This window comes from Rhinolophus sinicus, linkage group LG01, assembly GCF_036562045.2.
Source record: "Rhinolophus sinicus isolate RSC01 linkage group LG01, ASM3656204v1, whole genome shotgun sequence".
Taxonomy (NCBI): Eukaryota; Metazoa; Chordata; class Mammalia; order Chiroptera; family Rhinolophidae; genus Rhinolophus; species Rhinolophus sinicus.
This window is the reverse complement of record NC_133751.1, coordinates 189,999,869-190,025,893: the sequence shown is the minus strand read 5'-3', so window position 1 is coordinate 190,025,893 and position 26,025 is coordinate 189,999,869. Positions and strand designations below refer to the sequence as shown.

Sequence of the window (26,025 nt, the reverse complement as noted above, 5' to 3'; positions counted from 1 at the left end):
ATGACACCGGTGAGCAACATGAAACATCTGGGAAGTAATGGAATAGACACCAGGTGCAGGGATTCCCTACATTTTTGTGTGGAGAAAAAGAAGAGCACCAAAATGAGTTTCTCCCAAATGTTAGTATTTTAGTTTTTTCTTTGTTTTGTCTTCCAATAAATGATGAATGTAGAATACTTTATATCTGATGTAAGTGAGCGGGGAACCAGCAACCTGACTACTTGCTAGGGATTACATATCCTTTTAATAACCATAATTTTCCGAGTTGGCTCTGGTTACATTTTAGTTTGATTTTTGCAAAGTGTGATTTAAAAATCAGATTGTATTTTTTGTCTCCTTTGTTATGTAATGTATACATATATGTATAATATATGTGCACATAAGCTATTATTATAAATTGTAACATAATGATATTAGTGTTTTACAGACATAAGTAGCTAACATGATAATAATTATATTTTTGTTAAGTTTTCCGACTAATACATGAGAACGTAGGCTGCTTTAGTTCCTATGCTTTGCTTTCTGGGAATTCTGTTGAGACAACCAGGTAAGCATCCTCTTAACACTGGTAGAGAATTTTTCTTTAAACTACAAGAATAATTTGTCTTTATTAATAAGGATCTCTAGGACCTAGAGTCTAGGTCATGGTTTGGCTAATGCTTAGGGAAATTAGAGTAAATATTTTGAGCCTTGCAGGCCAAATATTCTCAATAACAGCTGTTCACCTGTGCTGTCCTAGTGCAAAAGCAGCCATAAACAATATGTAAACCAGTAAAACTTTACATACAAAATCAGTGTCTGGCCCACAGGCCATAGTTTGCCTACCCTGGCGCAGGCCATGAAAAAAGCCACAGTAGCCTCTTAAGACAGAACTTTCACCTTATGAATTATTCAGATACATTCATTAATGCTGCCAGTACTGTCACGTCTTCTTTTCTCGGCCTCTTAATTCTTTCCTCTGCATCCTTCCCTTTTCCCTTCTGGCCCTTTATACCTAACTTTCAAAATCTAGCTCACATCCTACCTAGGTAGTGAGTAGGTCTTTTCAGAATTCCCAGAGTTAGTTTCTTCTCTATGGTGACATTATTATGTTTGCACTTACATTCATTTAGCTTTCTATGTATTATATGACTCCTCAATTAGTTTGTTGTTATCTGGAGTATATTCCTCATTTAAAATTTAATTTCAAACCAGGAATAATAACCTCACATTTCACAAATAAAAATTAGAGCGTTTATAGTGGAAAGCCTCACTCTTTCTGCCCCAGCCACCCTATTGCTGACAAGCCCTTCCTGTTCACCATCTTTTTAATTTTCTGTGTATCTTTTGTGAATTTCTTTATGCAAATATAAGCAAATGCTTTCCATATTAACAGACAACTTTCTGTACGTTTATATAGTAGCATAGCTTCCCATGAATTTTTGTTATGTAACTAGTTCCTCACCGAAGGAAGCCTGCTTTTCATTCTTTTGCTTTTGTAAACAGTATGGCAGTAAGCAATCTTTGTTTCATATGTAAGCAGGCATATCTTTAAGATAAATTCCTAGAAGTGGGAATTTTGGGTTAATGTAAAGCATCTGTTATCTAATTTATCTTGGCAGTAGAAGGCCCTTATTAAATATCCAAACTGCCTAAATATTCAGGCTGCTAGAATGTAGACATTTACTATATCAGCAGATACTGGTGGGACTGTGAGTTCTTAAATTCTTTTTCCCTTAGGATTTTGGGCGTATAGTCTAGCCAACTATTTTTGGACATTTAGCACCATTTGAATGCAAACTCTACACACAATTATTCTTCAGTACCTTATTTATACTTTTATTTTATTTCACTACATAATTGCAAGCAGAATATTCATTCACATGACATCTGGGATGTTGTGAACATTCTCATTTAACCAGAACATCCATCGAGATTCATTAGGTTCTTTATTCCCCACGTTTCTTTCTATTTGAACATGGATGTCACCTGTGGTTAAAATGCTACTGAGAACACTGTATTATAAATTAGAGATTTTATGCCTTATGCCTAAGAAGAAACTAAGATAAACACTTGTATTGTTTATTCTTTTGATTTGATGGAAAAAAATACCTTAGTATTTGACATTTCTTTAGACATAGACAAAATTTTGATCTGTTACTCTATGTCACCTTTGCTGGAGAATTTATAGGTGCTGGGAAAAACCTTCCCACAGTTTTCTGGTTAGATTTTTAAAGTGGTAATGATTACTCATAATTCATGCACAGCAGTGAAGGTGTTATGAAATACAAGAATGGCTTAAAGTTGGCGTGTCAGATGATGTATTTGTTATGCAGACATAATAGATAATATTTTGAAGACACAAAGAAGGCATGATGTGCTTAACATAACAAAGGTGATGACTGATCTCCTGGGTAGAGAGAAAATCCCTTGTGAGAAGTCTCCTTCAGGGTTTGACTTCAGAATTCATTATACTTTAAGGCAGTCATGTTATATTGTGTGTAAAGTCATGTGATTCCATGTCCTTCATACTAGCTTCCTGAGAAAGAAGCAAAGGACTCAAGCAAACTGTCATCTGTGGTATTTTCAAGACTTTAGTTTCTAGTGTAGCTCTTAGAATTAGTGTTCCTTTTCCCTCTGTCACCCACCACCTTTGTAATATCAGTAACTTACTGTCACAGTGACTAGGTTGTCAGAAGCATCTGTGAAATTAATTTATTCAGTAAACTCTGACTAAGAAGCCAGGGAAGTGTTTAATATATTTTAGAGCTCCATTCCAGATGACTAAATTTTTTTTTTTCTAATGACCTCTAGTTGCTAAAAAGAGAAGTTTTTGGTACTTGATCAGGTCATTTATGTGGAAAAGCTTAACCTTATTGAGTGACTCATTATTGCACTCGATTGTAATGGACTATGCTATTTTTATAAAGATGTTTATTAATAATATTTTGGAAGAGCTAACCTTTATTAGAAGGAAAAAGGTGTGTGTGTATGTGTGTGTGTTTGTTTTGGAAAGTTAATTTATGTTATAATGCTCACGAATGTGTGAAGAATCTTTCCTTTGAATATAAGCTTAGCAAAAAGAAAATTTAATGTATCACACATGCTTCCTTATTTTCAGCCTTTAAGGTATTACTTCAAAATACCCAATCCATTTATAATTTCTTATAAGCCTTGGTAAATACTTTCCTTAGATAATTTCTTTTTTCTTGCTGTGGTTTAAAAAAAAAAAAAAAATCTCAATTATTTTTCTAAGTTGTGAAGAGCCTAAAAGTGAGTGCTTATTGCTCAGAAAATATTCTGCTACAGAAAAAAGTAATTTAAAGAAATGAGAAGCAGAAGTTAATTTATTTCCTGGAAACTTCATATTGGTTCAAGCTTACTCAGTTACTGTGGATCCTAATTATCATAATTTTATTTATGTGCATGACATTAAATTTACTTAAAGTAGGATGAAAATATGACAAACTTTTAAGTACCAGGGAAGAGAAAGCAGATTGAGTGTAAAAAGCAAACAGTTTTCAAATCCGCTGTACATTTCAGCGAAGTCTAGAGGTAGAATCTTTGATTATATGAGGGGGTGACATGAAAGAAAAATACCTCTGTGTAGCAGCCTTACAAGAGATTCTGCTTTTAGTCTCTAAATTGTCACTTTATTCCTATGTGACTGTTCCCCCGTGACTCTTCCATTCCACGATTGTATTTATATTATTTTATGGGCTTCTTTAGGTGAACAGATTTTATGATTACCATGTAAAATTAGAATGAGGAGATTTTTGAGAAGGTTTTTTTGTGTACTTTTTGTGTTTATTTTTGTGTTGAAGGCTGGGAATGTGTGTAGTTCTGGCAGTTCATCTGCCCTTATATTCATGGGATTGTTTTAAATTCAAAATTGTATCTTGACAGATGTTCCTGAGCTTATTTGGAACTGGCTTGAATATAGAGCAAAAGTTGCTAAATACATGTTAACTTGCACTAGAGGTATATAATTTGCACCCCTCAGGAACCATGGGAAATGTTTTCTATTCAAACTATTTGATTTGAAACCTATATAATGCTTAGTTTTTAGGCCCATTAAATATTTAAGGTCATTTTGTTAATTTAGGAACATAAAAAAATATATGTCATACGATTATGTGGATTTGATTTTTAGAAAACTAAGTAAGCTACCATTCTAATATACTCAGTATTTGAAAGGTGGCCCAAAACAATCAAATAAAAGCAAATGTTAACTGTATTGAAGGAACTTAATGACTTCTACATTATCAACCAACAGAAGAAAAATCTCATTTCAAAAAAGTGTCTGGTCTGGGAGTGGGAAGAGAGAGATTTCCTTTTCCTTAAAGAAGCGCTCACAAAACACAATCTAGTCATAAGTAATTTTTGTCAAATGTAACTTTTTTTATTCAGTCTTTTTCAGAGCTAGGTCTGTTCATTATTTTTTGGAAAGAATAAGCCTTGCTTCTGCTTAGAAAAATATCTTTGAGCAAATAAGGTGAATATAAACTCAATTAATATATTGAGGATAAATAGAGTAACAGCCCATAAGACAACAGCGTTTGGCAATTTTAACACTGGTTTCACTGAACAGTCCTATTGGCTTTAGTATTATTTTAAACAATACTCAGAAATCATTTTCATGTATGTTCAAAAAGATGTTTTTCACAAATGAAATGACAACTTCAAAAACTTTGTTATAATCAAATAATCTTTGGCTAGTGTCCTTTATTTGGTATTTTGATACCACTTTTGATATAGGTTGCTAATAGCAGAGATTTTGTACACTGTATTCAAGGATGGACAATATGACTTCCATGGCCACACAACAATTCATACATACATAATTTATTATTTAGTAACTCATGATCAGTAGGCATAAGAGGAGAGATTTAAGTTTTATTTTATCTTGTAGAAACAGAATCTTTAAGAAAATCTCAATATCTTATTTTTTTTCTCAATTTTTAATTTTTTTACTTTTTCATTGTTCTACTAGGGCGACGTACCTTCTGTTGAATACCTTTTACAAAATGGAAGTGACCCAAATGTTAAGGACCATGCTGGATGGACACCATTGGTAGTTTTCTGTTTGTTTGTTTTTCATTCCCATTCTCTTTATATTTTATAGTTAACAATTATGTAGTTGTCTGTATATCTTTTTTTTTCCATCTAGCTTTTCAGTTGTGACAGGCATGAGATGAGCTTGACTGACTGCCTTTAGATTTAGGAAACCATTTATACCATGTTGCTGAATTTAGCAAATGTGTGGAGAGGTGACTGCTACAGCCGACACCAGGCTCCATTCTGCAGCATTGTGTGTCATTGCAAATATTTTGTGGAACAAAGAGAGGTCAGAGGAACTGGGTTAGGAATGTGTCACAAGGCAGTGATTCTTCCTGAGGATCTGTCTCAGCCTCTTTTATATACCCTATCCAACTGCAAATATGTAGGCGTAGAAATCTTTGCTTTATCATTCATTTTTAAAAATCTTTGCTTATTATCACTAAAATGTGGTGTGAAGAATAGTCTGGAAAAAGAATGGCACTAATACATGAGAATATGTGCTTTGTGGGCTAATCAGGACAGTAAGCATGTGATTTGAATGAAGCCGTAGACATGACAACAGTTGAGTGGGTGCCCTCATTCTGTGAGCTGGAAATTCACAGGAATTGGGAGATTCTCATTAGGCCGGGTACAAAAAAAAAAATGGTTTAAAGTTGTATATAGTGAGTTCTCCTTGCCAAATTTTAAGCAGGAGGGTTTAGTCTAGATCAGAGTCTTTGCTGTTTGGACTCTGCAGGTTGGCTAACCTTTTCAAAGAAAGGTTAATTTTCTTTTAAGCCACTAAAGCAACTGTAGTGGAAGTTGGTGAGTGATTTAGAGGACCTGATGCCTAATTTGGATCCCTTTCTCCTAGAAATAAACCTACAGATGTTTAGTGGGGTCTGACCTATTACAAATTGAATAGATGTGTTTAAAAAGTACAATATGCCATAGACTTGTTAGTATACAACCGAGTGGCATTGTCAGCAGTTCATTAAATGTAAGGAACGATTTGCACGTGAGATGTCTTTGAACACTCCATCGTTACCAGTTATGTCACTCGTTCAGTAAGCTCTCTTGAATACCTATTCCGTATTATTTCTGTTATCATTGACCCCAGCCGTACAGTAATCAGCAAATAAGAGAGGCTCAGGCTCATCTTGTAAATAAATAGTCTATGATATTTGCTCCATTGGGTGGCTATGCCCGTGAACCACGTAGCTTAAGGCTAAGCACCTGATTTACTGGATTCTCTGCAGCCTTGGAGAATTTCAGATTTTATGCATGATCTGGTTAAATACTTTCTAAGTTTTTTTTTTTTCTTGTTTTAAATTTCTTGTTGTAGAGTAATGTAGGAACAATAATTGCCTTAAAGCTACATTTTATTCTGAAAGAGCACTTGACCCAAGGCTCAAATGAAACCATGAATTATGTAGATCTTGATCACACGTATCTTATCACCAATTATTAATAGTGGCTTTTACTCTGTCAGCAGCTCATGGTCTGTACTGAGTATTTAGGTAAGAACCGATTTACTCCCTGAGGTTCACGTTTGATTTTCTAAAGTGCGGTTTTATGGTGCTATCCATTGCTCTTCGCCATCACTCTTCTCACTCCTTTTCTCTTTATTAGCACGAAGCCTGCAATCATGGGCACCTGCAGGTGGTGGAGTTGCTGCTGCAGCACCACGCGCTGGTGAACACCACCGGCTATCAGAACGACTCGCCACTCCACGATGCGGTCAAGAACAGGCACGTGGACATAGTCAGGCTGCTGCTTTGCCATGGCGCCTCCAGGGACGCCGTGTAAGTAGTTCGCGGAGAAACGTGTTTCACTGACTTGTATTCCTCACTCCAGACCTGTGATCAAGCAAAGACCGTATTATTGCCCAAGTCGATGGCTCTGGTGGCTCTCTTGTCTCCCAGAACTAAAGTCAGATGTGACCGTTAAATTCTGGATTTAAAAATCAGCCATCATGCCCCTTGCCCTGATGATGCTTATCTATTCGAGGGTGATAAGCCCTTTTAATTCAGAAATAGTTGTCCAATTTATTTTGGAAGATTTGACCTTCTGGACAAATTCAGTTTGTTTTTATATTCTGTACATTGATTCATGGTTATTGATAAGAAAACAACTAGATGCACAGAACTACCTATTTTATGTGCTTCCCAGTACCTTAAGAGTTGTTTTAAATATTCCAGTCCTTTTCTGTTTTTTTCTGCATATTTAGCATTGCAACAGTTAAAATACAAGAATTCAGATGTGATAGGCAAGGACAGTTGAATTATTTCTTAGCTTTTTCATATCATTCAAACGAAGCTCTGGCTAAACTGTTTTGCAGTGACAGGACACAGACTCATGAATGCTGGTGGCTGCATTTTAAAGTTGTTACTGTAGAGTGTTGAGCAAGTGCTGTGTATGGATTTTGTGTCTTTAATTTATTAAGTTGGTTCATGTCTCCTTATATATATATATATTTTTTCAATTAATGAGGTAGTTGAAATAAAAATGCTAAGAATCACCTGTGTGTGCCCCTCTACCCCCATTGCTTCTGTAGGTTTCGAAGGAACCCCACAAAAAGTAAGCCTGCTTATTCTGTTTGCAGAGGCAAATAAGAATTACAAATGCAGAGCTTCTAGTTTATAATTTTTTATAGGTAACTATGTAACATAATTGATAAACAGGTTAATAATGCAAGAATGTACTATACCTTGATCCAGTTACTAGTTTTAGTAAGTGTGTCTAATATACTTCATTTCCCATTAAATGTGATTAGATTGGGACAAACTCAGGAGATACATATTCTGTTTTTTTCCCCCCTGCTTTTACATTAGTTCCATGTGTATATATATAGACCTAACAGATGCGACCCTCCTGGGGGTGTAGCAAGCTATTTGATAAAGCAAATGGTTGCTCGTGTCAGGTGAAACTGAATAGTTTCTATCCTTGGGTTCTTAAATTAGCCATGACTACTTTAATGAATGGGGCACTGGTCAGGGCGTTAAGGAATCCAGCATTTATTTGTGACTCCATTATTGACTTTATAGCCTCAAGCAGGTTAATTTCTGTGCCTTGGTATCCTCACCTATAAAACATGGGTGATGCCTGCTGCTTTTCTGTTTCTTCAGAGCGTTGTGAGGATGACTGAGCCGAAACACAGAGCCTGTCTTTCGGTTTGTAACCATGATTCTTCCCTACACTGGGAAGCTTATTAATATACAAGGTGTAGGCATGAGACAGTGAGTGAGTCTGCCTCACAGGTGCCTTCTCAGGTAGATGTGTTGTTTTAAATAGGCTCACCTAGTGAAATGGCAGATTTAGGAATCCCTGAAGCCCCGTACTGTCCAGCAGGCCTTTCTCATTGACGGAAATGCTCTGTAGTTGTGCCTGTTGCTGTTGAACACTGGGAATGTGCCTGTTGCTCCTGAGGAACTAACTTTTAACATGTGTTTTATTGTAATTAATTTTAATAGCCATGTGTGCCAAATGGCCACCTTGTTGGTTATCCCAGTTAGGATACTGGGGAAGGAGGGTTTATTTAGTATAAGAGGTTGGGAATGATGCTGGATAAAGGACAGTTACAGGGCAAATGCAGGGGTTGATTTATTCTAGGGTATAATATTGTGGTAGCTGTTTCCTGAACGTTGGTATTCCTTCTTTTCCAGACTGTTGGTCATTGTGCTTAAGTATTTTCTGTGTTTTTTGCTTTCTGTTTTATTTTATAGTAGCTGTTCACCTGATTGGCTTCACCATTTCCTAACCAGTCTTCTTTTCAGAGTTTTATGCTGCAGCTCAAAGAGTTTTTTGAAAATACAAGTCTTCCCAGGTCACTTATTTGCTTAAAACACTTCGCCGGCACCTCTTAATGTTTTTAAAATGAAAGTGAAACGTTAAAACATGGTCTGTAAGGCCCTGCACAGTGTGGCACTTTTACCTCTTCAGGCTCATCTCTACACAGTTGCTCCTGTCTCCACGTCCTTCACACAGTTTTTGCAATAGCCTTTCTACATTTTTATTTCCTTAAAATGTTCTAGACTGTTTTGCCTTCTAGCCATTACAGGAGCTTTCCCTTTGTCTGGAATACTCATTTTTGGTGGCCAATTTCTCATTTTTGGGGTTTCATCTTAGGTATCGTTTCCTTTTGGCTGCCTCTCGATTCCTTTGTCTGTATGTGGAGCTTCTACCCAGTCACAGAACTTTAGTAGTAACCTTGCTTCTTGTTCCCTTCTCCTTAGGTTGTACGGTCTGTGTGCCAGGGATCATGTCTGCGCCCCCAGGCCCTGCCAAATGCCTAGCAGAGTCTGCACCCAATTTACTCGTAGCGGGAATTAGTAGGTGTTTGAATGCCTGGAAAGGTGGTCTGTTTTTTTCCTCACTTGATAAAGGGTCAGATGAGATGAAAATAGGAATTTGCTTCTTTCCGCTCCCAGTTTCACTGTAAGTGTGAAGAGAATGTCTAAAACCAAGTTTCCATAAGCAGTGCCTTTTCGAAGCTGGTAGAACTGGTTCCTGGTAGATGTTAGAGTAAATGATATGTGCTGCCTGGCAGAATGTAGTCTCTTCTCCAGTTGAGCGTCCATGGTATGTTACCTTTTGTGGGATCATGGCTACCCAAAGTAATTCCCATAGCCTTGACACTTTTAAGGTCTTTTTTTCTGCCATTGTTCTATATATTATCTTTCTAGAGTTAAGTACTGACAGGTGAGAGTAGATGAAATTCATTCTTGTGCTTTCCTTCATTTCTTAAGGGAAACATGGGAAGGGGTGGGGCATGGGGACTATAAGGGGTTCTTCCTGCTCTTCTTTTCTTGCCTGTGGCTCTTATTCCTTTTAATCCATTAATATCTCAGGCTCTGGAATCTGGGTTAGCAAGCATGTTTTTTCTTTTGCTAATTATATCTCTTTTACTGTTGATGGAACTCTTTTCTCAATAATCAGCACTAGATTCTTCCCATCCCTAGAAGAAGGTTAAGAACCAGAAAGGGCAAAAATTATTCTTTCTTCCCCTCTTTGGTGCTTGATACTTTGACTAATTGAACTTGTTGATAGGTAGGGTCCTTTTGCTTATTCTAAATTTCTGAATGGTATCCTTAGCTCTAGAACAGACATTTTGGCACTTGTTTTCATTACCTCAAGTCTTTTCACTTAGATGCCTTCCTTTCCTGGGCTCCAATAAAATCCTGTTAGGTTTTTTCATACTCTTTCCATTGCTACCTTCACTTCAGCATCTTCCCAGTTTTATCTACTACTTGTATTCTAGTAGGAATGAGCAGACACGTTATATTGCTGATTATAGAATATGCAGACTGATACATGCCTTCATAGCTCAGTGCCCAAGATTCTATGAAAATTTAGAGTAGGGGCTAGAATTACGACTAGAGGAAGTCATGAAGGCTTTCTGGAAAAAGAAGCACTCCAAATGAATTTTCAAGAAGAGGAGGAGGATAGGTTGGGCTTTACAAATAGAGGAGATGATGGGTGCTAAGATACACTAAGGCCAGACTGCTTGTTTATTCAGTTCTAGAAGCTTCATTAGTGATACAAGACTGGAATGAAGGGCAAGAGTATGATGAGCTAAGAGGCCAGGGAAGATGGGCAGAGACAGGGAAAGGCCTTGTATGCTAAAGAGCTCAAATTTTAAATTGAAAACTTGCTCTTCCGCACCAGGCAGGGAGCTCAGTGAAGAGTTGTGTCCAATAATCCAGGGGAGAAGTGAGAGAGCCTGAAATAAAATAGTAACATGGGGGGAGTGGAGAGGGGAATTAGCCGTTTTTATCAATTTTTTACGTGAAATTTGGTTTACTTTGTTAAGGTTCAAAAACATCCTGTCAGTGTTTTGATTGAAATTGGTAAGTGTACAGATTGTAGTAGGTTAATAAACCTGATTTCTCATTAAGAATCATGGTATATTTCTTCATTTATTTAAGTCTTCTGTTATACAGCTTAGTAACGTTTTTAATCTATTTTATATATGTGTGTGTATATACACATGCCCCAAATTAGTTACTGAGATTATTCGAGGTATGTGATTCTTGTTTTGCCCTGGTGAACTGGATGTTCTGTTAATAAATATAACTTGTTATTCCTGATGCATAGGAAAGCTGTTGATTTTAGTACATTTCTCGTATATCTTAGTCAACACCTAATTCTGAGAATCTTATCATTTATTAACTTTCATTTTTTACTGCATTTATCAGAGTTTCCAGAACAATCTTATAAATTAATGGTGATAGTTGGCATGTTTGTTTTATTCTCATTGACTGTAAACCTAAAGTTAATATTAAAGTCAATATTAAAAATAGAGATCTTTCTCCCAGTTATTTTACTATTTTATAACAAGACTATATTTTTTAAAATGATTTTCAGCTTATGCTGAGATGATCTTAGACTTTTTGCCTGTTGATGTCTTTGAATAATTTTTAAATATTAAACCACGTTGTATTCCTAGGATGAACTTGAGCTGGTGTACTGTGTTGTTCTTTAAACAAATATTTTACATTGGTTTCCTAGTGCTCTGTTTAAGACTTTTGCATCTATAATCATAAGTTAGAATTAGAATGTGGTTTTATCTTTAATTTCTTGCCCTCAGATTTTGGTATTAAAATTACACTCATAGCTTTTTTGAGATAATCAGGATGCTTTCCACCTTCTCTGATCCTAGAGTGTGAATAGAGTATCTTACAGAAATAAACTTCTCTCCCCAACCTGGTACAACCTTTTTCTATTTTGATAACTTGCATATTTTGTTACTAGTACTTAACCACTCTGAAATACTCATGTATTAATAGTACATTACAGGTTCTAAAGATGAAGTGGACTTTTTGTTATGTCATTGAGTTTATTCTTAAATAGTCCCTCTGGGCTATAAAAACAAAGTTTATCTATTTTACAGTTTTATCTGAGGCTGTTGGTTTTTGGAGGCTGCCCAGGAAGATCCTCTCACTTCCTGATGCTCAGCACAGGGCACACCAGTGAGACAGGGCCTGTGAAGAAACCCTGGCCCTTGTGTATTGCCCACATGGATGTCAGAGGACCTCAAGCCCATAAAGCTTCAGGCCTGTCTTTATATATATTTTTTAGTCAAGTGTTGCAATAGTTTCTATGTACTGAATGCTAAAAATTGTTGTCTTTGTTTCCATATACTTCAGGGCCCTGTGAGCTAAAGTAGGCCTGTAGGCCAGCATCAAATCCATTGATTTTCATCACACTATGGACGTAAGGAAGTGGTGATGATGAATGGAGTTCCTATTAAAGCATGTTTGATAAAAGAGCTATGTCCTCACGCCAAATGTTTTCTTATTCAACATTTGGTATATTTTGATTAACTTTGTACTTTTTCTGCTACTGTAGAATTTTAGTTTGAATGATTTCAATTGGGGGTACAGCAGACTTGCAGATAGGAGTAAAGATTTTTCTAACTTAGCCTTTGGTGAAAGAAGAAAACCCTGAGACAAAGAAAACCTAGCCTTAGAGTTACTCTTGGATGTCTTCAGAAGAGATGAAAGCATATACAATAAAGGACACAAGTTAGAATGTACTGTGTTCTGTTGTGTTTTGTTATTAAGATGTTGTGAATGGTGCTAAGACCACATGCCTTTAAATATTGGAAAGAAGGCTCAAGAACTATCTATTCAGTAGTAATTTATAAACTGTAAACATAACTGAGAGCCATTAAGTAGCCCAGGAAGTGGGGAGAATCAACAACTCAGTAGTATAATAGGGCATTGAATAATTATGGAAGACCAGGCATTGGAAAAGAAAGAATGGAGTATTAACTACTGCAAACCAAGTGAATTTAAAACCATGTTATTGGAAACTGGTGGAAGGAAATCTTGAAACCTTATAATCCTGAAACCTTATAAGGCAAGGCATGTTGACTAGGACTTAACCACATACAGAACTAATTTAAAATATTGATATTCTTTGTGTACCATCTTCATTATTTAATTTAAAAATGTAGAGACTTTCGTAGCTTCACCAGTGAAATCTCCCAACCCTTTTTTTTCCCATAGAGGCTATGATCTTCAACAATGAATTTTCCTGCAAGGTTTTTGGGCCCTAAATCTTTATGATTATGGAGGAAATATATATACAATAGAAGGTCATGTATCTGCTTGAGAATATCTTTTGTTTCCATTTAATTTTAATATTCTAACACTTTTTTTTTTTTAAAGTCACATTTTACTTAGAATACTTGATTATGTACTTTGGACTTTTGCTATGCAAATTTGGCATTTTTTTAAGTGCATCTTGCATTTGAATATAGTTTTAATTCATTTAACTATGAACTTGTGTTTTGCCTCAAGCTAATTGAGGTAAATTTGAAATTTACCTCAGAGTGGTGAGTCCATTACCCAAGAGGGAAAATTAGTTCTATTTTAACCTTTGATAATGAGAAAAAGGTTCGTATCTTCTATACTTCTTTGTTGCCTGAGAATATTTGTATTGATAACTGTTCAAAACTTCGTTAGCTGTTCTTCTGCCCCACAGCTTTCTGTACACCCTGTGTGAACCTAAGAAAAGTTCTCCCAATCATATCAGAATCATTTTGAATATACGGAGAATGGCATACACTTTTTTTTTTTAAAGTCACATTTTACTTAGAATACTTGATTATGTACTTTGGACTTTTGCTATGCAAATTTGGCATTTTTTTAAGTGCATCTTGCATTTGAATATAGTTTTAATTCATTTAACTCTGAACTTATTTGTGTTTTGCCTGAGAAATTTACCTCAGCGAGGTGAGTCCATTACCCAAGAGGGAAAATTAGTTCTATTTTAACCTTTGATAATGAGAAAAAGGTTCGTATCTTCTATACTTCTTTGTTGCCTGAGAATATTTGTATTGATAACTGTTCAAAACTTCGTTAGCTGTTCTTCTGCCCCACAGCTTTCTGTACACCCTGTGTGAACCTAAGAAAAGTTCTCCCAATCATATCAGAATCATTTTGAATATACGGAGAATGTCATACACTTTTTTTTTTTTTAAACAGATATGTGGAGTTTTCAGGTTTGGTACTTGGTCTACAATTGACAGAGTTTTCCTTGAAAGGATATAGAATTCTTAATTAGAAAATATTATATAGACCATTGGACCTATTAATGCCCCACTGCCCTACTTAATTTAAAAAAAAATTAATCTCCTATAACAGAGCTAATTTATATTTTATAGCTTTTGAAAAAACACATTGCTCTTTTGAGTTTCTATGCTTTTTCTTGCTTCACAGCAAGCCAAGTGACTTGAAAAATTAAAATTCATGTACTTGCAATTTCACGGTTGTTCATGGACTGTCTCCTGTCAGTTGTGATGGGTTTAGCATTAGTAAAAACGCCTCTGTGCGTGTATGTTTGGGGTTCAGTGATCTGTATGTGCCAAGTACAAGTTTAAATTTACGCATCTCTCTCCTTCCTCCCTTTTAATAGTGGTGCAACTCATCACAAGCACAGTTGTAAGCAGGTGTCTGTTATATCATTCTTGAGGAGAAAAGGACATTAAAGGGTTCCGCTATATTCTGAACTCTGCCTTTGGGGTGATGCTAACATGTTAGACACTGTAGTTTACCTTTTAATAAGTACTTAGTTTTCATCAGTCCTAGTGATCAAAAAGAATCCTAGTGAGTCTAATTTGTGGTGATGGAAAGAGAACTGACTCTGGGTGGTGAACGCACAGTGTGATATATAGATGATGTATTATAGAATTGTACACCTGAAATCTATGTGACTTTACTAATAATTGTTATCCCAATAAACATTAATTTTAAAGAAAATGATGGGGATTTATCAAAAGGACAGGTACCAGGATGAAGGGACTCCCATTCTGGGACAATTTGAGCCTCAAAATAATGGTTTTGATTGATTATAATCCCTTGAAAAAAATAGAAATCCTTGAGCTCATATTGATTGAATAAATAAATGAATGAATAAATTAAAAAAAAAAAGAATCCTAGTGAAGACAAGGATTTTCAGAGTCATCTAGTTCATACTCTTTATCTTTAGATTGTATCATACAGGAAAATGAAAATTTCTTCCTATGTTAATGTTGTTAAGAAAACAGGCTTCTGTGCTTTTCCTTAGTAGACCTCCAAATTATCATTACAAAGCATGCCTGCAGTATATTATAGAACTGGGCAAAATGAAGATAAAGGTCAATGCTATAAATCTAATTTGTGTTTCCTTATCCTCATTCTGTATCTATCTTCCAAAAATGCAAATCTAATAGTGTTAATAGCTAGCAATTATTGAGCTTTCACTATCTGCCAGGCACTGTTTTAAATACTTTTGTTGTATGAGTTCATTTGGTCCTTACAGCAATCCTACAAATTAAGTTGCTTTATTATCCCTATTCTTCAGATGAGGAAACAGAGGCACAAGAGGTTAAGTAATTCTTCAAAGTCACAACTATTGAGTGGCAGAGCTGGAAACTAACTTCGGACAGTCTGATTCTGCAACCCCAGCTCTTCACTGCTACGTTATATTTGATGCCATCCTCCTGCTTACAACCGTTTAGGGAGCTGTTCAGGATTTCTTGTTGTCCTTGGGATAAAGTCCAACTCTTTAACACCACCCTTTTGTTCTTACATAATTTGGCCACAGCTTACACTTCCAGAACACCCTTTTCCCGCGTGCCTTCTCTCTCTCTGTGTCTCTTTCTCTCTCTCTCATTCTACTTCTGTACCCCCTTTTTTTCCTTCTTCTTTCATGTCTGGGAAGTTTCACCAGACTTTAAGTCATTCCTATTTGCTTCCCTCTGCTTTGTCCCACTGAGCTCTGTGAGGACAGAAACTACCCTTTATCTCATTGCTTCGTCAGTGCCTAAAAGAGTTCTTAGAGATACTTGTTGAATGAATATTTGCCAAGCTGATTACCAAATGATGTTTGTAACTTTCCCCCTACATGTATACACATGTACTCATTCTGTGTATAAAATAAAAATTAAGTGATTATTGCTAGTTTTGGTATATACATGCTGTGTACATGCGTAATAATACATACAACCCTTTTTATGTAGCCTCTATTAAGCTCTATTAGTAGCATTGATCTTCCGGTATTTCTTAGTAGCTTTCAGTAGTAAAAAGCAGTGACTTATCAACACTTAGATATTCTGTCAAGATTTTAAAGTAAATTTAAAATCTTCAGTCATATCATTAGAAGTTTTAGGAAATATCTTTTCAAAATTATGATCTAAAATCACAGCTAAAGGAATGGAGCTGGAATGCATTAGAAGAAAAAACAACTGATAAAATTTGCCAACATACTATGTTGTAAAGGAACAGAAAAAAAATTCAGAATCAGAAAGGTATCTTCTTGGTTAGTGGTCATGTAAAATGTTTCAATAACCAGGGAAATACAATTTTTAGGATGTAGTATAGGTAAAGCATATGTGATCATTGGAATTCACTGAGTTATAAGACTGTCTTTGACAGGGCATTGAGAGAACTGAACTGTCAAGAGTGGTGCGTATGGAAGGTATTAATACACTGTCATATACTGTGTAAAGGCAGCAGTAATGATGGTGATGTTTTTCTGTATCTGAAAACAGCCCTAATTAAGTGTTGTTACATTGGTGTTTCCATTTTCACAGCTCCGTACTGTCTTTGTCTCTAATGTCCGTTGCTTTATGCCTGATTATTTCATTGATTTTCCTATGGCATTTGGCTCCTACACATGAACTTAGAGTTACTAGGCTCTTTAGCCCTGTTAGAAGGCTTTCGTTCATTAATCCCATCTATTTCAACAGTCGTGTATTTTATTCCTTCCACAAACCCTTAACATTCATCCACCAAATTCCAGTTTCTAGTTCTGGGTTCAAGGCTGTTTTGTTTGTTAATGTGTGTTCTTTACCTTCTTTGGAATTCATCTCACATTTTACCTCATTATTTGTGCTTTGGTTTATACTTGACCAGTTTTATACTTAACCTGTTGTGTTAGTATTTGTGCTCAGTAAGATTAAGGGGAAATAACAATATTTTTTAAGTCTTATGTATTCCTCCAAAATACCTTGTTTAAGTGTTAAGACTTTAGCTTAAAGTAAAGAAAATAAGCATGTGCTATATTAAGAACATTTCGAAAAAAATCATGCAATAAATTCCTTTGGTAACCCAATCTAATAAAATAGCAAGTAAAATTATTGATGTTTGTCTTGAGTTCATGGTATTGTAGTTAGTCTAAAAAAATTTTTTTCCCTATGTGGTGATGGAGAACTGATTTATCACTGTTCAGTTAATAAACATGTACAGTAGTAGTGCCTTGCGCATGTGACTCTTCTTCCATGTGTGAGTATCACGATATTTTTTAAAAAAGAATAAATCTAATTATGTACAGTTAAAACTGATTTTTGACGAAAGGTCTGTAAACAAAGTGTGAGTCCATTCAAATACATCATTATGGGAAAAATAGTCATGACTTTTTTGTGCTCCCGTAATAAAGAAGCCTTACATACATCCTGTCTTCTCTTGCTATGGTATTTTGAAGGTGCCACATGTAATCTTGTATCTAATTCCTAATTTCAGTTGTCCTCGACAAAGCAGAAACATGGTAGGATTTAGTAGGCTTCATCTCTCATGATGCAGGACCGAGGTTTAAATGATTATCTTCAACCTACCTTTTGTAATATGCCATTCTCCAGTTCATTAGCAATACAGGCGGGCTAAGGGATTAGTGAATTACGTATAAGCAGAAGCTGTCTGTCATCTAAGTGGAGGAACCACAGGTTTAAAAACCACATGAGACAATAAGCTTTGTGTAGTAAAAACTCTAAATGTAAATTAGAATCCTGCTAGTAATTTTATGAAACAGTTCTTCAGACAGTAAAAGCATCTTACAAGACCACTGTCTTATTTGTTACGTTTTTGATTGAAAGTCCTCACTAGCTGATGGTCATAGTACTTTGGGAAGTACTTTTATTAATATTTTTTCCATGTTATTGTAGTGGATTTTATTTATGTAAAACAAGTATGCTACAGTTACTGTGCATTAAAGAGTATGTGATTGGGTTCTTAAATTTTATTTATTTGAAATGTAAAATCTATGTTTGTCTTTGTTAAAAAGTCCTTACGTGTGCGGTAATTTTTTTGATGGCATATAGTGTAACAATTTTTTTTTTCATTTTTGCTTTTGGTGGTTTAATACCTAGAATATTGGTTGTTTAACTCAGATTTCTATTTTTTGATTGTTATACTTACAGAGTGTGTGTCTAAGGAGATTGTGTATTTGGTATGTGGGCATAATAATTTAGAGAATGAAATTGAGAAGTACCAAGTATTGTGATGAGATCAGCTACCTTTTGAAATAAGCTGAGATTGTCTGTTTCAAATATAAGGGGTTTGGGAAGACCCAAATTTCAGCATGATGACTTGTGTCACTTTGTTGTGAATCAGAAAGCTGAAGTAGAATTGATTATATTATACCTGGGCTGGAGAAAGACTGTTGCCAGTGGAAGGTTACACATTATTGGACCTGGGTGTAAAGTGGGTATCTGAGAATACAAATGTGTCAGTGTTTACCCAGCACTGTCTGAAGAAGAAAGTGTGACTACATCTGATAGTAAAATGTCAGTCATTAGAGAAACATTTGCCATGGTTCATTTCCTTTCTTAATTCACTAGCTTTCTTTGCCTACTATACCATCAAAACAGCTTTCTCCAAGGTCATTAATAACCTTGTCCCTAAACCCATTAGATGCTTCTGTCTCTCATCTCTGTGTCTAGAGCTGACACCTTCCTCCTTTCTCTTCCCCTAATGTTTCACTGTTTCTTTCCAGTTCCTTTTCAATACATACAATACAATTTTAAAAATGGGTAATATACTATGTTTATCATTTTATATCCTGTTTAACTCATTGCATTTTCACATGAACTTTAGTGGCCATTATATAGATGTACCATAAACTTAAAAACCATAAAAGAAATGCTCCTTTTAGAAAACTTTGTTCTATAGTATAGTATATTAAAATCATTTTGAAACCACATGTAAGGAAGTAGAATAGTAGACAAAAGTTGTATAGTTGTAACAGTTTACTTAGAAGTAAAAGACTAATGATGGGCAACATTGAAAATCACTGTAATGAACAAAGAAAGCAAGACCTCAGTCTAGTCATTGGAACCTTTCTCTCTGTTTCCTCATTTGTGAAATAACAATCGTGCTGTGTCTCTAAAGTCTCTTCCAGGGTATTATTCTGTGACTTATGAATTAGTACATGGAGAAGTCCACATCAGTCTGCATCAACTTGTTCTCTAAACCATTTCACTTTGTTCTGTGATGGCTGTGATTATTACAGATTATAGTGTACATACATATTAAAATTAATTTAAAAAGTGCCCTGTTCAGTACTGTATTAAATTTTGTCATGTGGCATTAGTTTTCCTTCTAGTGGATCTAAATGCCTATCCTGTGAACTTATTTAATTTCTGTATTTGTTTATATAGATGATAGAGCCTATAATTGCTACAGTAAATGATTTTTATTTGCATTTGAAAGCATCTCACACATAGTGGTTAATAATTATGAAACTGTATTTTCAAATATGAATATGAATACAGAAGAATACTGAGTTGTGAAAAAATTCATGTGTATGTAACAATATATTCAATTAAGAATACCCCCTGTAATGGTCTGGTGTTAAAATTTCACCTCTTTTTTTCCCATTGAATTCAGCAGCTTGTGATACTTGATCATTAATGCTTTATGTGAATTCTGAGTCATTTATTTGAGTAAAAATTGTGTGTTAAGGAAGTTGGAAAAAAATCTTTGCTAGTGCATCCGTTTAGTTAAGACTCAAGTCACATTTTGTTTACTTAAACCCATCTGTATTTATTTTGCCAGTAACATATTTGGTCTGCGACCTGTGGATTATACAGACAGTGAAAATATGAAATCGCTGTTGCTGCTACCAGAGAAGAATGAATCACCATCAACTAGCCATTGCCCAGTAGTAAGTATGGGTTTAGCTTTGGTAAATTTATGTCTTTTATTGAAATTGGTTCTGAAAGGAGCATAATGGCAAAATTTCCAGTTAGCAAATTGCTTTCATTCACTAAATAATTATTGAGCACTTCCTGTGTATTAGCTATTGTGAATTCAAAGACCCAAATCAGAATAAATGTATCAACAAATACTTACTGACCCACCCCACCCCCCATATTTTAGACAACATTCATACGCAATAAGTATGACTGATAGAACTCTTGTTTTCAAGGAGCTTACATTCTAGTGAGAGATGGGAAAGGAACAGATTGTAAATATGTAAGCTAATACAAGTAAAATAATTGCAGGAACTGACAAATGAGTGCTTTGAAGAAGATTTTGTAGAGTGTAGTTGAGTGGAGGTGGTGGGCTCCAGAAGAGGCACTGCTTTAACTAGGGTCATTGAGGAAAGCCTTCGAAGAATGGATATTTGATTTGAAACCTGATGATGAGAGGAGGTAGCCAGGTCAACATCTGGAGGACAGATGTTCCAAGCAGAATGAATAGCAAGTGTAACGGCCCCTCAGTGGTGGAGCTTGTTGTATTTAAAGGTGAAAGAGAAGGTCATTATTGCTGGCAATTAGTGAGTGTCTACAAGTAATGGGAAACCATTGAAAGGATGTAAAGCAAGGGGATGATGTGATTTAATTTATGCTTTAGAAAGTTCACTCTAGCTGCTTTGTAATAAAGAGACTGTGGCGGGGGGGCAAGAGTGGAAGCAGGGAGATTACTTAGGACTATTTCATTGTGACAGGCTAGAGAAACCATGATGACCTGGAGTAAGGTAATAGCAGTGGAGATTATGAGAAATAATGAGGTTTAGTGTATATTTTTGAATTGATGACAACAGAATTTCCTGATGGATTGGATTATCGATGAAATGTGGGGGGAAAGTAGGTTATTATGACTGTAGCAGTGGAGTAGGTGGTAGTACCACTTGCTGCCATGAAGAAGGAAATGAATAGTTCTCTGCCAATTTATGTCTCTGAAGACATCAAATGGAGATGTTGAATGGGTAGTTGGATATGTGAGCCTGTTGCTTAGGAGAGGTTCAAACTTGCGATAAAGTGGAAACAATGCCTATTCCGTAGGAACCTGTAGTTTGGTAGGGAATATAGATGTAAAAAATTCTATTACACATGTAATAAATTCATAATGGAAGCCATAAAATGTACAGTAGAGGGTGGCCGGATGGCTCAGCTGGTTAGAGCGCGAGCTCTTAACAACAGGGTTGCTGGTTGATTCCCGCATGGGGCAGTGAGCTGCACCCTCCACATCTAGATTGAAGACAACGAGCTGCTGCTGAGCCTCTAGAGGGGCAGCTGGATGGCTCAGCTGGTTGTTAGAGCGTGAGCTGTCAACAATAAGGTTGCTGGTTCAATTCCCACATGAGATGGTGGGCTGTGCCCCCTGCAATTGAAGATTGTAAAAACGGCGACTGGACTTGGAGCTGAGCTGCACCCTCCACAACTAGATTGAAGGACAACAACTTAGAGCTGATGGGCCCTGGAAAAACACACTGTTCCCCAACATTCCCCAATCAAAAAAAAAAAAAAAGTATAGTAGAATCCTACAGAAGGAAAAATCGAACTTCAGGAGGGATCAGGGAGAGCATCACAGAGAAGGTGACAACGAATATGTCTAAGCCTTTAAAGGTCAAAGCTTTAGTGTGGTATCTAATACAAGGCTATTGGTAAAGAGAACGCCTACAACTCAGTAGCAAAAAAAAAAAAAAAAAATCTGATTAAAAAATGGGCAGAGAATCTGAATGGACAGTTTTTCAGAGATGATATACACATGGCGCCTATGCACATGAAAAGGTGCTCACCGTCACTAATGAGCAGGGAAATGCACAGCAAAGCCACAATGAGAATCATACCTGTTAGAATAGCTGTTATCAACAGTGTTGGTGAGGATGTGAAGGAAAGGAAACCTTATGCACAGATGGTGGGAATGTAAATTGGTACAGCCACTATGGAAAACAGTACAGAGGTTCCTCAAAAAATTAAAAATAAAACTACCATATGATCCAGTAATTCCTCTTCTGGGTATTTAAAGAAACCGAAAAGACTAACTCGAAAAGATATATGTGTCCCTTGCCCCATATTCATTGCAGTGTTATGATACCAAGATACAGAAGCAACCTAAATGTCCATCAATGGATGAATCGATAAAGCAAATGTGATACCCTGACTCTTCAGTGTGTCTAGGTATTTTGTGTATATGTATGTACACAATGGAATAATTTTCAGCCTTAAAGGAAATCAAGCCATTTCTGTCAACATGGATGACTCTTGAGGGCATTATGCCAAGTGAAATTCGTCAGACAGAGAAAGACAAATACTGTATGACCTCCCTTATTGTGGAATCTAAAAACAAAAACCCAAAAAACCTGATCTCAGGGATATAGAGAACAGATTGGTGGTTGCCAGAGGGCTGGGTGCGGTGAGGGGGTTGGAAATGAAGGGGCAAAATGGGTGAAGGAGGTTAAAAAGTACCAACTTCCTAGCTATGAAATACATCATCAGATATAACATACAGCATGGTGACTACAGTTAATAATACTGTATTATATATTTGAAAGTTTTTAAGAGAGTAGATCTTAAAAGTTCTCAGGGAAAAGCAATTTGAACTGTATACATTAATGAATGTTAACTAGATGTGATCATTTTGCAATATATAAATGTCAAATCATTATGTTGTACACCTGAAACTAATACAATGTTGTATGTCCATTATATCTCAGTTAAAAAAAAAGAGTATTAGTTGCAATTAACAGTAAACTTTCACTCAAATGCTTAAACATGGTATATCATAAAAATAATCCCAATATCTGATAGCTTTCCACTTGGTTAGTTCAGCAGTTAAGTGGCTGCACCAAAGATCCCAATTCTGTCTTTGTACTTTTCCATCCTCAGCTTGGCAGCTTTGTCCTCACTAATCTCCCCCATAGTGGTTATAGGATGATTGCCACAATTCCAGAGGCGACAGTGTCCAGTGTTAAAGGGCTAAAACCTTTCGGTGGACTTCCCTTACGCCTTACTGGTCTGACTTGGTCACACAACTGGTTTTGACATACCCCGTGGTTAAAGATAGGGTCAGTCCTGGCAGAGTGTTGTCTGAACAAAACTGGGATTCTGCTCATGTGTGGGGAGTGAGGAATGGGCTTTGAGTGGACAACCGACATTGCTCACTGCAGTCCGGTTGCAGAGTGAGGATGGCAGTCCCAAAGCAGCTGCTCAGAGACCGGGAAGCATAAAGGACCTTAGGAATCCTCGAAACGAGTTTAGTGTGAGAGGAGCGTGAGGTGTGTTAAAGAAGAAGTGAAGGTAAAGAGCTGGGTTGGGATCAGTCTGTGAAAGGCCTCAAATTCCCCGCGGAGGAGTCTGGACCTCATTTCCCTTGTTCATGGGGCACCTCACTGTGTTTTGAATGGAGTGGGACCCTGCAGAAGACAGGGGAGCGTGGCGTAAGACTGAAGACTGGTTGGTTAGGAGGCTGTTATAGAATCCACGTGTGAAATGTCAGGGCTGCAATAACTGATGAGGGATGGAGAGAATAAGGGGTTTCAGAGAGATGGCTGGTGGACTCACTACGTTTAGCACCTGCTCAGAGGGGGGGAAATAAGAGAAACGGATATGTTGACCATTTAGGACCACACAGAGAAGACTTTTTGTCTTGCAAGGACGGTGGTAATGCACTGGAAGAGAACCTAGAAATCAGGTTAATTTCCTCATTTTACCAATGAGAAAGTTGAGATCTAGAAAGGTGATTTGCCCAAGTTTAACCAGCCATAAAAATAAATTTTTTTGAATGGGTCACTTAGAACACAAATTATTTAAATCATAGGTCAGTATGCATTCAGTCTTAACATACTTAACAACTATAAATTGGCACTTATGTTATTCATTTGAACTTGAACTTTGCTGGCAGAACATAGCATAACTGAGTTGTCATTTGCCAATGTTCCTTTTATGTAAAAGCTGGAGAAAGATGATTTTAAATGTGTCAAAAATAAAGCTATCTTTATGGTATTCTTGGAGTCTGAGGATGGCAATGCCCTTCAGAAGAGAGGAAAGTGCTTATCCTCTCAATTCAACTTCCCAGTGACTATTATGTTGTTATTAAATGTAGGAAACCTATCCTTTTTACATGTCACATGGGTATGGCCTGTAGAGATCATTATTTACTATCTTAATGGTAGATACTTAGGTAAGAAAATGGTAGTGATAACAAATCCTAAATTGAAAGAGATTTTTCTTTATATGCAATCCTCAAAATCTAAGCTCTTGGATCTGCCTTCCTCCAGCTACTACCAGACCCCTTCACTCATTCTTTTTCAGCTACATGGGCTGTCCTGCTGTGTTTTGAATCCACCAAGCATGCCTCATATCAGGTCCTTAGCCTGAGCTCTTGTCTCTGCCAGGAGCCAGATGAGCACGTGACGTGCTCCTTGCTCCCTTCAGATCCGACTCCAGTGTGCTTCTACCAGAGACATCTCTGTCCTCCTGTCTGTCAAATACAGCAACCTGCCAGTGCTTCTTACCCCTGGCCCTATTTATTTTTATTTTATTGACATTTTTATTTTATTGATTTTTTCCCCCCAACTAGAACATAAACTATGTGAAGGCAGGTATTTGCTGCTTTAATTTACTGTAGTAGCCCCAGCACTGAGAACAGGGTCTGACCAATAGTGGGTGCTCAATAAGTATGTGCTGAATGAATGACTGACTACTGGGGCGCCATCCGTGATGTATGCTTGCCTGATCCTTCAGATCAGTGATTTCTAAGCTGTTCTGGGAGCTGCTTCAGGGAGCATCATGCAGAAGGAAAGGTGTGATGAGTGGGTGGGGTTTGAGTTCCTCCACTTCCCATTTAGAAGCTTTGATTGTCTCAAGTATAGATGAATGGCTGTTGGAAAGCACTGCTTTAAATTTGAGAAGCGGCCTGTAAGCTTCAAGTCTTAAAAAGCTGCTTGCTGTGTACATTTTGTGACTTTTCTGCCCATGATCCTTTGAGCATCTTGTTAATCCTTTTTTTTTTTGTCTCCATAAGTTTGTAAACACTATCTTTGATAAACTCATTAGTTAAGAATAACTCACCTAAGAAAATGTTCCTTATCGGATTATTCTTTAAATAAGAGTTTGTATAATGCCAGTGTATATAGTGTCTAATCTCTATAAAATCAGGATTTGAACCCTTGGGATGTTTTTTAAGTGTTGTCTGAACTTCATGGTTGTGAGACCACTGCCTACTCAACCCAAATGCACCTCCCACCCCACCCCACCCCTCACTCTCACCACTACCCCCCACCCCACCGCCCCAAATCAGACATACGGCTTTGACAGCTGTTTGCTTTGTTTTTCTTTTAAACAGCATTCCTTAACTATGAGAAATTAGTGCCAGTTTCTATTTTGTATTCAAATTTAAAAACTGTGATAGGAAAATGCTTGACCCACTTTGGTGCCTGCCTTGGGCTGGTAGAAATAGTGTCATGTCCTTCCTATATTTAGAATTGGTATCTTTTCACTCTTGTATTTTGTGTAGAGAACTAATTTAGCTGAAGTGGAGTTACATAAACTGGGACGTAATGTGTTCCATTTAGCGCTATTTTAGCGCACTTATTTGTATAACTGACAAGAATTATTGAAATACTTTTTTTTAGTATTTCCATTGTATAGTAATTGAATAATCCATAAAGTGCACTGAACTGTTTCCATATATGGAGTGTGTACAGTGTTTAGGATACACATGGTTGCATCATCTTATAATTTAATGAATATGAAAGATCCACAGGCAGAAATGTGACATAAATATGTGTGTAATGTGCATAGTATGTCCAGTAAAAACAACCTTTGCAACTTGAGCCTTCGAGGAGTAAGGAAATCCAGGAAGCTGAACCTTTAGGTGCTGAATATTGCCATTTAAAAAGACTTTGAAAACCTTTGAAAAAATGTCTTGTATACATACTTACTTAGCACATAGTAGACTCATTTAATGTATTTCAAGTAAATGAATTATTGAGATTGATCTGTTTATAAATGTA

At 36.4% G+C, this 26,025-nt stretch overlaps 1 protein-coding gene across 4 annotated transcripts in view; it reads left to right on the top strand.

Moving 5' to 3' along the window:
• Nucleotides 1-26,025, top strand: part of BARD1 (BRCA1 associated RING domain 1) — a 69,871-nt gene that overhangs the window by 30,762 nt on the left and 13,084 nt on the right. For 3 of the 4 annotated variants that reach the window (XM_019727081.2, XM_074312819.1, XM_074312814.1), the window contains exons 5-7: nt 4,973-5,053; nt 6,652-6,824; nt 19,839-19,947. In XM_019727081.2, the coding sequence (XP_019582640.2) occupies nt 4,973-5,053; nt 6,652-6,824; nt 19,839-19,947 (363 nt within the window). The remainder of the gene's footprint in view (nt 1-4,972; nt 5,054-6,651; nt 6,825-19,838; nt 19,948-26,025) is intronic. The other variant, XM_019727082.2, reaches the window with a different exon arrangement.